Here is a 13,923-nt window from a genome sequence, read left to right on the forward strand (position 1 = left end):
TTCAATGAAAAAAAGTCAATTTATTATAATAGAAATCCTATTAAAATTCTTACAAAATGTTCGACCGAGAGAATTACAGCAATGTACAAAGCTGGTCTTTTGATTCCTTGACCGTTGATAATTTTCCAACAGATAGCTCCAAATGAGTATTTCTTCTTTATTTATCCCAGTAACAAAGATTATTTAGAATAGACTAATGGGTACCTTGCGCCATAGGCCCCCACACAGACAATTCTTAATCCACCGCTGCTCCCATTGTTTAACTGCAGTTGACTTGTTTGGTGATTTCAGCATGGTGTTGCACCCACATCTGTTTAAAAGGAAGTAAGTTTCAGTTATCACAATCTAACCCTGAGACACCAAAATCCAGGATAAACATTCATGGTTAGAGCAATGTGGTGCGTTCTGTTGGGCTATGCAACATGAGATAATTCTACTTCATTACTATGTCAAGAGTGACATGTCAGAAAAGAATGACTGAATTCACCATCCTGTACCAATAAAAGTGCTAAAAGTGCATCAAGCACAGTGGTGTACCCATTAAAGGGTGCTCAGTAGCACAATTGGATGGATGATCAAATTGAATTCTTACATAAATTGTTATTTTCACATTTATTTGTTGCTTACCTGGTACATGATTTTGTTTCTTCTGTTGGGCATACTCCTAAATTAAGTCTCCTTAAGTTATCCATTTTCTGATAACCTGGCGATCTGCACATAATGTGATGTTGAGAATATAATAAAGTAGTCACACAAAGTACTTATGGCGCTTATTCAGGCTTACAAACATGCATCATAATATAGTTCCATTGTGAAGGACAGTAAAATAAATGGTCAGAAGAACTAGGAGTACTTTAACAAGCAACACATGATAATTACCTTGCAAAAATATCAAGCTGAGATGTTGCAAAGTGACTGGGTACACTAACTGGCTTTCCAAACTGCAGTTTTAGTAGCTGTTTGCTCTGTAACTTGCCAATAATTCCATCGTTCACTGGTAGCCAGTCCATGCTGGGAACAAGAAGTTGGCTGGGAAGCAGACAGCATTCATCAATCAGATTGTCATCAGGTTCAGTTATATGGTTTTCATCTCTACCTGGAAAAAAGTGTTAATGAGAAGTGTTAAACTTTGCAACTTTGTATGAATTTCTTAAGCCACAAGTGGAGTCCTTTTGACTTGTGAAAATACAAATCTCTGTAGTAAACAAAGGTGCAAGAACTAGGATTATTGATCACCATTTCTACTCCATGTGTCAGATCAGTGAGTGTATCCTTGCCACCTTTGTTCACTAGAGATTCGTATTTTCACCAGTCAAAAGGACAATTCTCTTGCCTGGTAGCTTATGGTGCCTTCCAGCCAGTTGGCTACAGCTTTGAATCCCAGTATTGTATGTCAATCAGACCTCAATGTCACTGTTTATAGATTCTTGGAGAATTTTTCACATAACTGGTTAATGCTTAATCCTTTGCAAAGGAAGGTCAGGAGGGGTTTGCATGCCATCCGCATGTATCCAATTGAGAAGTTAAAACTATCACAAAGTTCCAAAATAGCTAACCTGTGTATGTTTAAAGGTATACTTCAAACTTGAGTACATCATGGCGAGAGGATTCCTATTGTACCCAATGTGACTTCATCTCAACTTCAGGAGACCGTTCTCCAGTCAATTTTCATTTGAACAAAGAACAAAGAAAAGTACAGCACAGGAACAGGCCCTTCGGCCCTCCAAGCCTGCGCCGACCATGCTGCCCGTCTAAACTAAAATCTTCTACACTTCCAAGGTCCGTATCCCTCTATTCCCATCCTATTCATGTATTTGTCAAGATGTCCCTTAAACGTCACCATCGTCCCTGTTCCACCACCTCCTCCGGCAGAGAGTTCCAGGCACCCACTACCCTCTGTGTAAAATACTTGCCTCGTACATCTCCTCTAAACCTTGCCCCTCGCAACTTAAACCTATGCCCCCTAGTAATTGACCCCTCTACCCTGGGAAAAAGTCTCTGATTATCCACTCTGTCTATGCCCCTCATAATTTTGTAGACGTCTATCAGGTCGCCCCTCAACTTCCTTCATTCCAGTGAGAACAAATCAAGTTTATTCAACCTCCTCATAGCTAATGCCGTCCACACCAGGCAACATCCTGGTAAATCTCTCCTGCACCCTCTCTAAAGCCTCCACATTCTTCTGGCCAGAATTGAACACTATACTCCAAGTGTGGCCTAACTAAGGTTCTATACAGCTGCAACATGACTTGCCAATTTTTATACAATGCCTCAGCCAATGAAGGCAAGCATACCGCATGCCTTCTTGACTACCTTCTCCACCTTTGTTGCCCCTTTCAGTGACCTGTGGACCTGTACACCTAGATCTCTGACTGTCAATATTCTTGCGGGTTCTACCATTCACTGTATATTCCCTACTTGTATTAGACCTTCCAAAATGCATTACCTCACATTTGTCCGGATTAAACTCCAACTGCCATCTCTCCGCCCAAGTCTCCAAACGATCTAAATCCTGCTGTATCCTCTGACAGTCCTCATCACTATCCACAATTCCACCAACCTGGGTCGTCCGCAAACTTACTAATCAGACCAGGTACATTTTCCTCCAAATCATTTATATATACTACGACCAGCAAAGGTCCCAGCACTGAACCCTGCGGAACACCACTAGTCACAGCCCTCCAATCAGAAAAGCACTCTTCCATTGCTATTCTCTGCCTTCTATGACCTAGCCAGTTCTGTATCCATCTTGCCCATCCATTTGGCCCATACCAACTTTCTTTCTGCTGTCCCTTGAGCTGTGAACCAATGCTCATGAGAGGTACTGATCCAGCTCACACTGCACCCTTACAGCTTTTCATCACATCAGTCTGATGCCAAATTACAGATGTACAATCGACAACCCCAAAGTACTACACCAAATCACTCCAAATTCACTGTGCTATCTGACTCAAACTTCAGAACTGTACTTTTTTTTTAGCTGCAGGGTATATTTCACAAAACACTCAATTGGTAAAGCCATTGTAAGACCTTAACATGAAGCATGCCTTTATTCTTAAATGAGCAGATCTCATTTCAGCATTAAGTTACATTCTCAATTATTTCAATAGACAGGACTGCAAATCAATATCCACTGGAGGAAACACAATATACCACAATTGACTTTATGGTTTTCCATCAGGCAAGTGGGAGAGCATTCAGATTGTAATTAGAACTAATATTCCGTTTTTTAAATTTGGCTAACTATGCTGTAATTGATTGGATTCCCTTCCTTTAGTCCAATACTAGTTTTTATCCAACATAAGATATCCCACTCCATCTAATATTTACATGATCACCCTCTAACCCCAGCACAAACTCCTACTAATACTACATATAACTTGGTTCTACCGCAGTCAGAAACAGATTGAATAAACTTGGAAGAGCTTGCCAGTCAAAGGATTTGAACTTACAGCAGAGCCAGAGCTTGGTGAGCAGTCGGAAGAGCAAGGACATGCTATCCTGGGTGTCTGATGTAGCAGTGTATATTGGCAGGCAGCCAGGTTTCAGGAGACCCCATATTCGGATCACCACCATTAGCTCTCTGAGCATGCCAAGTGAGGTACCATCTCGGAGGAAACTAAATCCTGGGCGAACTGGAGAACCCTGAAAATACAGATTCAGACATCAGTAACACGCTAACCCACACATTGGTGTTAAAAGGCACGACACGGATATATATTTTGTTTGTTCAAAATATATTCTTGCCAGCTATTTTGTTGCTACAGTGTATTTTTGTGGAGTAATTTTAATGTTGCTTTGGTGATCGTTGAGTATTTATTTAATCCTTCCCTGCTGGACTGCTCTGATGACATTGTACGGGAAACAACCAACTCCATCCCAGATTCCCATTGACTCCACTGGAAATAGGGAATTGTGATTTCAGACAACCTCAAAAATTGTTCCAGAGCCACTTGACCTCAGGATGCTATCATCTGGAAATTCTCAATTCTCAGGGTTTCTGGAAGGTTACATGTGTCCTCTATAATTGAAGTCACTGTAATAGTTCAAAGGGAACACTTAACTCAAAAGCCTCCAGGCGATTGCTAAACTTGATGATCAAAGATTAAGGGAAGGAAGAAATATTCAGTAAGTGTATAATTTTCCTTGTATAACAAAGTGAGAGTGGTTTGAACAAAATGTACATGCATTTGAAAATGGGAATGATGGGAAAAGACTATTTGGTCCATCAAATCCATCCTATTTAGACATGGTCAACTTCATACACCTTCAAGAAAGAGTAGTTGAGGCAAATCTGATAGATGCATTTAAGGGGAAGCTAGATAAATCCAAGGGAGAAAGGAATCGAGCGTTACACATAAGATTAGGAGGCAGCTCGTGTGCAGAATAAAAAGCAACATGGATCAGCTGGGCCGAATGGTTTCTTTGATGCACATACCATGCAAGTCTGTGTAACCGGCTCTCTCCCCAGTCATGGGAACTCCTGGAATGAGGGATAAAAAAGGAGGAAAAACTGCCAAATTTGCTCCTAAGTCTCCAAGGAAATATAGTAAAGCTGAAGCAGATGACAATAACTTATCAATGTAACTTACTCCAGATATCCAGCTACTTGCTTTCCATACACTTTCCTTTCCATTAAAAATGTGTATATCAAACCATAATATAAATGTTATACAATTCCAAATGTCCAAGAAGTATTTGTTCACAGATCAGTATTTTTCAAGTTTAATGCTTTGGACACAACGGTTAAATAAGACCATAAGACATAGGAGCAGAATTAGGCCACTTGGCCCATCGAGTCTGCTCCGCCATTCAATCATGGCTGATATTTTCTCATCCCCATTCTCCTGCCTTCTCCCCATAACCCCTGATCCCCTTATTAATCAAGAACCTATCTATCGCTGTCTTAAAGGCACTAAGTGAATTGGCATCCACAGCCTTCTGCGGCAAAGAGTTCCACAGATTCACCACCCTCTGGCTCAGAAATTCCTCCTCATCTCGGTTTTAAAGGATCGTCCCTTTAGTCTGAGATGGTATCCTCTGGTTCTAGTTTACCTACAAGTGGAAACATCCTCTCCACGTCCACTCTATCCAGGCCTCGCAGTATCTTGTAAGTTTCAATAAGATCCCCTCTCATCCTTCTAAACTCCAACGAGTACAGACCCAGAGTCCTCAAACGTTCCTCATACGACAAGTTCTTCATTCCAGGGATCATTCTTGTGAACCTCCTCTGGACCCTTTCCCAGGCCAGCACATCCTTCCTTAGATATGGGGCCCAAAACTGCTCACAATACTCCAAATGGGGTCTGATCAGAGCCTTATACAGCCTCAGAAGTACATCCCTGGTCTTATATTCTAGCCCTCTTGACATGAATGCTAACATTGCATTTGCCTTCTTAACTTTCAACTGAACCTGCACATTAACCTTAAGAGAATCGTGAATAAGGACTCCCAAGACTCTGTGCTTCTGCTTTCTGAAGCATTTCCTATTTAGAAAATAGTCTATGTCTAAATTCCTCCTTCCAAAGTGCATAACCTCACACTTTTCCACATTGTATTTCATTTGCCACTTCATTGCCCACTCTCCTAGCTTGTCCAAGTCCTTCTGCAGCCCCCTTGCTTCCTCAATACTACCTGTCCCTCTACAGATCTTTGTATCATCTTCAAACTTAGCAACAGTGCCTTCAGTACCTTCTTCCAGATCATTATGTATATTGTAAAAAGTTGTGGTCCCAGCACAGACCCCTGAGGCATACCACTAGTCACCGACTGCCATCCTGAAAAAGACCCCTTTATCCCCACTCTCTGCCTTCTGCAAATCTAGCCCGACTAGATATTTGTGCATGCCACACAACCGTCATCCATTATTTTCAGGCACATTCTGATTGGAGGTAATGACTTCTGTTTTGTGTACATTTTTGGCACTCAAATATTCAATGACGTTTTGGGTAAGAATTCACGAAGCACAGGAGATAAAAATGTGCTGTAAACAGTTAAAACTGCAGAAGAGTATAAAGTGAATAAAAGTAATGCTGCATCCATTATAGAATAATCTTTATCCAATGTAGCAAAATAAATCATTTGTTTGCCTCTGTCATGACTTTGATTGGAGTTTAATTTGGTTACTGCTCATTGTTGGCAGTGCTATACTGAGGGAATGTCTATTTAGAACAAAACATTTTCAAACATGTAGAAAAAGAGAATAAAATTAAAAGGCTGAAGATTCTGTACAATGAACTGAAATAATTCTGCAAAATTGTCAGCGATAGATTGAATGTAGCTGTTCATCTTTAAAGAGGAAGACTGCTGAAAAATGTGGATGACATTTCTCTTGACACAAAATCTTCCAATTTTGATTAAAAGAAAACATTGAGATGCACAGCTGTATACTCACCTGATTGGGCAAACTAGCCAGAAGGTATAGCACAAAGTCTCCAACCCATTGTATGAGTTGCTGAAGTGACTGTAACACCCAAGCGTCTAGGACAAACTCTTCAGTTTTCAGATTTATCATAACTTTATCAATATCTGAAAAAAACACATCAGTTAGACACTTTAAACAACTGGTCCCATACAGAACAGAATCATTACGTATTGGCATGGGGGTGTCCCTTTAAGAAATGTTTTTGTCTTATCACATGGCTTCAGTGATGTCATTGTGTGGGTGGAGCTGGGCTGTGGGAGTTAGTTTAACTTTTGCTTTGGTTTTGAATTGTTTTGTTCTGCACAGGTTGAAAAAAGTGTCGATCTATCTTTATTTTAAAAGCTGATTCCAGACTGCTTGATAATTTGAAAATAAATAACTGTTTTCTGGAAGGAATTCAAACCTGCTGTTTTGGAAAGGAAACAGGAGCATCCAAACCAGGTCTTGCGTGCCGCGTGCTGGGCCACACCTTTGAAAAGAGTTTTTTGGTTTATGGGAAATTTATTAAGGGTGATACATAGATAACTGTAGCTGTGTGGGGCATTTATGTTTGTAGTTAATAAAAATGCATACTGTGTGTTCATAAAAATGTTAACTAAATTTGTAGAATAAAGCTTGTTTTTGATTAAAAGTGCTTAAGGCCTCTGTTGAATAACACCTGAAAACCAGGCCCTTGTGCTCACCGTAACCAAAATCGATAAACAGTTGTACGTCAGGTGAACATGACATACTTCGGAGTTTTCTAAACCCTGACCCACAACAGTATATTTATTATTTACGTATACAATGTAGACATCGCTGGCAAGGCCAATATTTATTGCCCATCTCCAATAGCGCTGAAGTAGTATATGCCTGCTGGACTTGTTCTTCTAGGTAAAGGACACAGGTTTGGAGGGTGCTATCAGAAAAGCCTTAGTGAGTTGCTACATTGAGTCCAGTAGCTGATACACACTGCCGCCAGTGGAGGAAGGAGCAAATACTTGAATATAGGAGCATGAATAAGCCATTTGGCTTGTCAAACCTGATCAGTTAGATCATGGTTGATCATCTACCTCAACGGTACTTTCCCGCGCTAACTCCATATCCCTTCATGTTACGAGTATCCAGAAATCTATCAATTTCTATCTTCAACATGCTGAATTAGGTGATAGATGGGCTACTAATCAATTAGGTTGTTTTACTCCTTAACCATCTAAATTCCTTCTTCTGAACCTGATGTATTACTACTGGGCGGCGAATGTGGAGAAGGTGCGGAGCTGGGTCAGAGGGGTTGATTCCCAGTGGGTCAGAATGCAGGAGAGTTTATGCAGGGGGTAGGGATTGATAGCAGTGGCAACAGCGCCACTCCCGATAGCCCCAGGGAAATACTCAGGGAGTCCGGTAATAATAGCTTCATTGAGAATTTGGAGACAGTTTCGCCAAAACTTCGGGTTGGGGGCAGGGTAAAGGGAAATGTCGATTCGGGGGAACCACAGATTTGAGCCAGGGAGGTGGGATGGAAATTTTCGGAAATGGGAGGAGAAGGGGATTAAGACGCTCAAAGGTTTGTTTCTTAGGGGTCGATTTGCAGGATTGAAGGAGCTGGAAGCGAAGTATGGGCTGGAGCAGGGGGAAATGTTTAGATACATGCAGATTCGAGATTTTGCCAGAAAGGAGATACAGAGCTTCCCGGTGGAGCTGGCCTCCACATTGCTGGAGGAGGTGCTGACGACAGGGGGACTGGAGAAGGGGGTAGTGTCAGCGGTTTACGGAGCTATTTTGGAAGAGGAGAAGGCACCACTGGAAGGGATCAAAGCAAAGTGGGAGGAAGAGTTGGGAGAGGATATGGAGGAGGGGTTCTGGTGTGGTACTCCGGAGAGTGAATGCCTCCACCTCGTGCGCGAGCTGGGGCCAATACAGCTGAAGGTGGTATACAGAGCACACCTCACAAGGGCGAGGATGAGCCGATTCTTTGAAGGAGTAGAAGATGTGTGTGAACGTTGCTAATCACGTTCATATGTTTTGGTCCTGTCCAAAGCTAGAGGACTACTGGAAGGTTTTTTTTAGGGTAATTTCTAAAGTGGTGCACGTGAAACTGGACCCGGGCCCCCAGGAGGCCATATTCGGGGTGTCGGACCAGCCACGGTTGGAAACTGGTGCGGAGGCAGATGTTGTAGCCTTTGCCTCGTTGATCGCCCGAAGGCGGATCCTGATAGGTTGGAGAGCAACCTCTCCACCCTGTGTCCTGGCGTGGCGGGGGGATCTGTTGGAATTCTTGACTCTTGAGGAGGTTAAGTTTGAACTGAGGGGAAGGATGGAGGGGTTTCTACAATTCATGGGCATTATTCATTATGCACTTTCAAGAACTGGATAACATCGAACATTAGTTGGGGCGTATAGGTGGGAGCGTTGGGGGGAAGGGGGCTGTGTGTGTTAATGGCGACTATGGGTGATCCCTAATTCCTTTTTGTCATTTGTTTGTGTGAGCATGCGGGCTAATGTTTGGGGTTTGGTGGGAGGATGGGATCGTTGTTATTGATATGGGGATTGACATATTTGTTACTGATTATTGTTTATTGTTGGTGGGTGTAAATTTGGGAGAAAATGTGAAAAAGGAGAATAAAAATATATTTTTTAAACCATCTAAATTCCAAGAAATACAACCCTAGTTTGTATAATCTCTCTTTCTAATTTAACCTTTGGAGTCCAGATATCATCTGATAAAGCTATATACACCAGTCTCTCCAGGTCAATATATCCTTCTTAAGATGTGATGCCCAGACCTTCTCATAGTACTCCAGGTGTGATATAATCAAGGCTTTTTACAGTTGAGCATGACTTCGAAGCCTTTCTATTCTGTCCTCCAGATATGAAGACCAGCATTAGGGCTGGTTTAGCACAGGGCTAAATAGCTGGCTTTTAAAGCAGGCCAGCAGCGCGGGTTCAATTCCCGTACCAGCCTCCCCGAACAGGCGCCGCAATGTGGCAACTATGGGCTTTTTCATTTGTGACACGAAGCGATTTTCATTTTCATTGCACTAGCCGTTTTGATTATTTTCTGTAGTTCATGATACTTTAAAAAAAAATGTACAGTACCCAATTCATTTTTTCCAATTAAGGGGCAATTTAGCATGTTCAATCCACCTACCTTGCACATCTTTGGGCTGTGGGGGTGAAACCCATGCAAACACGGGGAGAATGTGCAAACTCCACACGGACAGTGACCCAGAGCAGGGATCGAATCTGGGACCTCTGGCCGTGAGACTGCAGTGCTACCACTGCGCCACCGTGCTGCCCTGTTCATGATACTTTTAACAACATACAGACCTGAACCGCCCTGCCCATCCCCGACAGTCACTTTAGATTGCCGCTGTTTCTAGATTTTCTCCAATTAGAAAGTGTTCTGTTTTATCTGTTTTAGTGGGCAGCACGGTAGCATTGTGGATAGCACAATTGCTTCACAGCTCCAGGGTCCCAGGTTCGATTCTGGCTTGGGTCACTGTCTGTGTGGAGTCTGCACATCCTCCCAGTGTGTGCGTGGGTTTCCTCCCAGTGCTCCGGTTTCCTCCCACAGTCCAAAGATGTGCAGGTTAGGTGGATTGGCCATGATAAATTGCCCTTAGTGTCCAAAATTGCCCTTAGTGTTGGGTGGGGTTACTGGGTTATGGGGATAGGGTGGAGGTGTTGACCTTGGGTAGGGCGCCCTTTCCAAGAGCCGGTGCAGACTCGATGGGCCGAATGGCCTCCTTCTGCACTGTAAATTCTATGATAATCTTTCTTTTTTATTAAATTTAGAGTGTCCAATTAATTTTTTCCAATTGAGGGACAATTTAGTGTGGCCAATCCACCTAGCTTGCACATCTTTGGGTTGTGAGGGCAAAACTCATGCAAACACGGGGAGAATGTGCAAACTCCACACGGACAGTGACCCAGAGCCGGGATCAACCTGGAACCTTGGCGCCGTGAGGCACCAGTCCAAACCACTGCGCCACCGTGCTGCCTCTGTTTTATCTTTCTTAAGTCCAAAATGGATGACTTCACATGTGTCTCCATCGAAGTTCATTTGCTAGTTTTGCTCAATTAATTTATCAATACGCTTCCATCGACATTGCTTACAATGCTGCTTACCTTTGTGTTATCAGCAAATTTGGATATGTAACTTTCTATTCCATCATCTAAGTTGTTAAGTTGGTTTCTGCCAATTATCATAGAATTTACAGTGCAGACGGAGGCGATTCGGCCCATCGCGTCTGCACCGGCCCTTTGAAAGAGCACCCCACTTAAGGCCACACCTCCACCCTATTCCCGTAATCCAGTACATAGGTACATAGGACACAGGTTCATAGAACATACAGTGCAGGAGGAGGCCATTCGGCCCATCGAGTCTGCACCGACCTACTTAAGCCCTCATTTCCACCCTATCACCGTAACCCAATAACCCTGCTAACATTTTTGGTCGCTAAGGGAAATTTATCATGTCCAATCCACCTAACCTGCTCATCTTTGGACTGTGGAAGGAAACCGGAGCACCCAAAGGAAACCCACGCAGAGACGGGGGAACATGCAGACTCTGCACAGTCACCAAGCGGGGAATCGGACCTGGGTCCCTGGCGCTCTGAAGCCACAGTGCTAGCCACATGTGCTACCATGCTGCCCCCAATAAACTACTAATTAACCAATCCTCTATCCATGCTACTACTTTACCCTTAACATAGAACATACAGTGCAGAAGGAGGCCATTCGGCCCATCGAGTCTGCACCGACCCACTTAAGCCCTCACTTCCACCCTATCCCCGTAACCCTATAACCCCTCCTAACCTTTTTTGGTCACCAATGGCAATTTATCATGGCCAATCCACCTAACCTGCATGTCTTTGGACTGTGGGAGGAAACCAGAGCACTACTCCTCTCACCCTGAATTCCACATATTACTACCTTTTCTGGCAACATTCTTCCCAAACTACATAACTCCTCATCTCTTACCAGTAAAGATTGACTTGCTCCCGTATCTCTTAAAATTGTGACTTATTTACCTACTCCTCCTGATACACGAGTAAACTTTACCCACACAAGTAAATTCTTTAAAGACATCTGGCACCTTCTTATCAATTACCTCTTGATCAGGCTGTACAATCTTTTGCACCTCCTTCACTTCACTTGGGCTTTCCTTTACCACTTTCCCAAACCCCACTGTCTTGTTTTACCACATCATCCTCCCCAGTGCTTTTCTTCAACCACCAACACTGTGACTTTACATGGCCTAGTTTATTCCAGTGAAAACATTTGAAACTTTTCATCTCTTTTCCACCCTCCAGGATTTCTTTTTTAATCTGAGGTACACTCTCCTTATTATCTCCCATCAGATCACCGTTAACTTTACCACTTGAGCATTTCTCCTGTCCCCAGTTTCTATCCCTCACAGGCTGAAACTGATGTCGGAAACCAAGCTTTGATTTATGAACTAATTCATAATCATCTGCCATTTCTGCTGCTAATCTCGCAGTTTTAACCCTCTGATCTTCCACATAAATTCTCACTATATCAGGAATCAAATTTTTAAACTCCTCCAAAAGTATAATTTCTCTGAGAGCTTCATACGTTTGGTCTATTTTCAAAGCCCTTATCCACCTGTCAAAATTACTCTGTTTGATCCTTTCAATCTCCATGTATGTTGACTAAATTCTTTCCTTAAATTTCTAAACCTTTGTCTGTAGGCTTCAGGCACTAGTTCATATGCACCCAAGATGGATTTTTTTACCTCCTCATACGTCTCAGATACCTCCTCCGGTAGTGATGCAAACACTTCACTAGCTCTACCTACCAGCTTTGAATGAATCGGTAATACCCACATGTCCTGTGGCCATTTCATTTGTTTAGCCACCTTCTCAAATGAAATGAAAAAGGCTTCCAACCTCCTTATCATCAAACCTTGGCAATGCTTGGACATATTTAAATAGATTCCCACGAAGCCTTCGACTTTGATGCTCTTTATCACTATCCTCATCACTATCCTCCAACTGTACATTTCCCTTTACATCTGCCAATTTTAACTGACTGTCATGTTTCATGGCCATTTTCTGAAGTTCAAACTCTCTCTCTTTATCTTTTTCCCTGATCTGTATCTCCCTTTCTCTTTCTTTTTATTCTGCTCGGGCCATTCTTTCTGTTTTCCTTTCCTCTCTCTCTCTTTCTTTTTCCTCTCTCTCTTGTATTTAATCTGCTTTAATTCTTTCTCATGTTCCATTTGTTTAATTTGCAACTGAATTTTTGCTATTTCCAATGAGTCAATCTGTATCTCAGGCAACTTTAAATGCTTAGCCATCGCCATAATTACCTCACCTTTTCGCATTTTGTCGGGTAATGTTAACTGCAATGTTTTTGCAAAATCTAACAGTCTGCTTTTAGTCTCTGGCCGTAAGGTACTGCGTGTGACCATCTCCACCCCCCAAAAACTTCTGAGCCTCTGAAAGAGCCATTGTCCACAACACACTCCCCACTTAAACTAAAATACCACACTTGATCAGCAACCTCAATATGCTCACCCCTCACTATCTTTAAGTTCACTAAGCCAATCCAATAGATAAGACTTTTACACCCTCGAGCTCCCAATTTGTTATGGGCCAGGGTGTAGAGAACCCCAGAGTGTATCATGGAGTTCACCTGACGCACAACGTTTAATGGACTGTGGTATGGGAGCACACGGCCCACTTTACAGCTGTGGTAGAGCAGAAATGGAAAAGTAATTTTTCAAGCAAAACAATGTTTTGAACTCAAGTTAACCTTTTTAAAACATACAGGGAACATCTTAGCAACCATTAATTCAAATACACCCCTCCCCCCAAAGAATACAACACTAAGTAATCCTTTAAGCTTTCCTTTTAACATCCATAAGACGCAAAACACCTTTTACCAGAAGCACATCAGGTTAAAGTCACTACTGTTATTAGTTTTAAATCACCAGGGTCGATTTACAGTCTTTAGATTACAGAGAGAGATTCATACACCTTCTGGCTGTGACTGCAGCTATCCAGCTCTGAAAATGAAACTAAAACACACCCTGCAGCCACAGCCTAAAACGAAAGTAAAAAGCTGACAGACAGCCCAGCTCCACCCACTCTCTGACATCACTGCAGTAGTAAACACACATTTCTTAGAGGTACTCCCACTACAGATATTTATATACACACCCATTTCTTAAAGATACTCTCACAAGAAAGGGAGCGATTGCTGAAAGAACTTCTGAGGGTGGACAGGCAATATGCGGAGGCACCGGAGGAGGGACTGTACAGGGAAAGACAAAGGCTACATGTAGAATTTGACCTGCTGACCACTGATAAAGCAGAGGCACAGTGGAGGAGGGCACAGGGTGTACAGTATGAGTATGGAGAGAAGGCGAGTCGGCTACTGGCCCACCAATTGAGGAAGAGAGGAGCAGCGAGGGAGATAGGTGGGGTGAGAGATGAAGAGGGAGAGATGGAACGGGGAGCGGAGAGAGTGAACGGGGTGTTCAAGGCATTTTA

At 42.7% G+C, this 13,923-nt stretch overlaps 1 protein-coding gene across 1 annotated transcript in view; it reads right to left on the reverse strand.

Annotated features, from left to right (window-relative positions):
- Positions 1-13,923, reverse strand: part of med16 (mediator complex subunit 16) — a 58,763-nt gene continuing 44,840 nt past the window's right edge. The window contains exons 10-14 of the mRNA XM_072482670.1: positions 6,395-6,528; positions 3,453-3,645; positions 880-1,096; positions 628-711; positions 1-310 (exon numbers count right to left, since the gene is read on the reverse strand). Of these exons, the coding sequence (XP_072338771.1) occupies positions 184-310; positions 628-711; positions 880-1,096; positions 3,453-3,645; positions 6,395-6,528 (755 nt within the window). The 3' untranslated portion in view covers positions 1-183. The remainder of the gene's footprint in view (positions 311-627; positions 712-879; positions 1,097-3,452; positions 3,646-6,394; positions 6,529-13,923) is intronic.

This window comes from Scyliorhinus torazame, chromosome 18 (genome assembly GCF_047496885.1).
Source record: "Scyliorhinus torazame isolate Kashiwa2021f chromosome 18, sScyTor2.1, whole genome shotgun sequence".
In the NCBI taxonomy this organism is placed as follows: domain Eukaryota; kingdom Metazoa; phylum Chordata; class Chondrichthyes; order Carcharhiniformes; family Scyliorhinidae; genus Scyliorhinus; species Scyliorhinus torazame.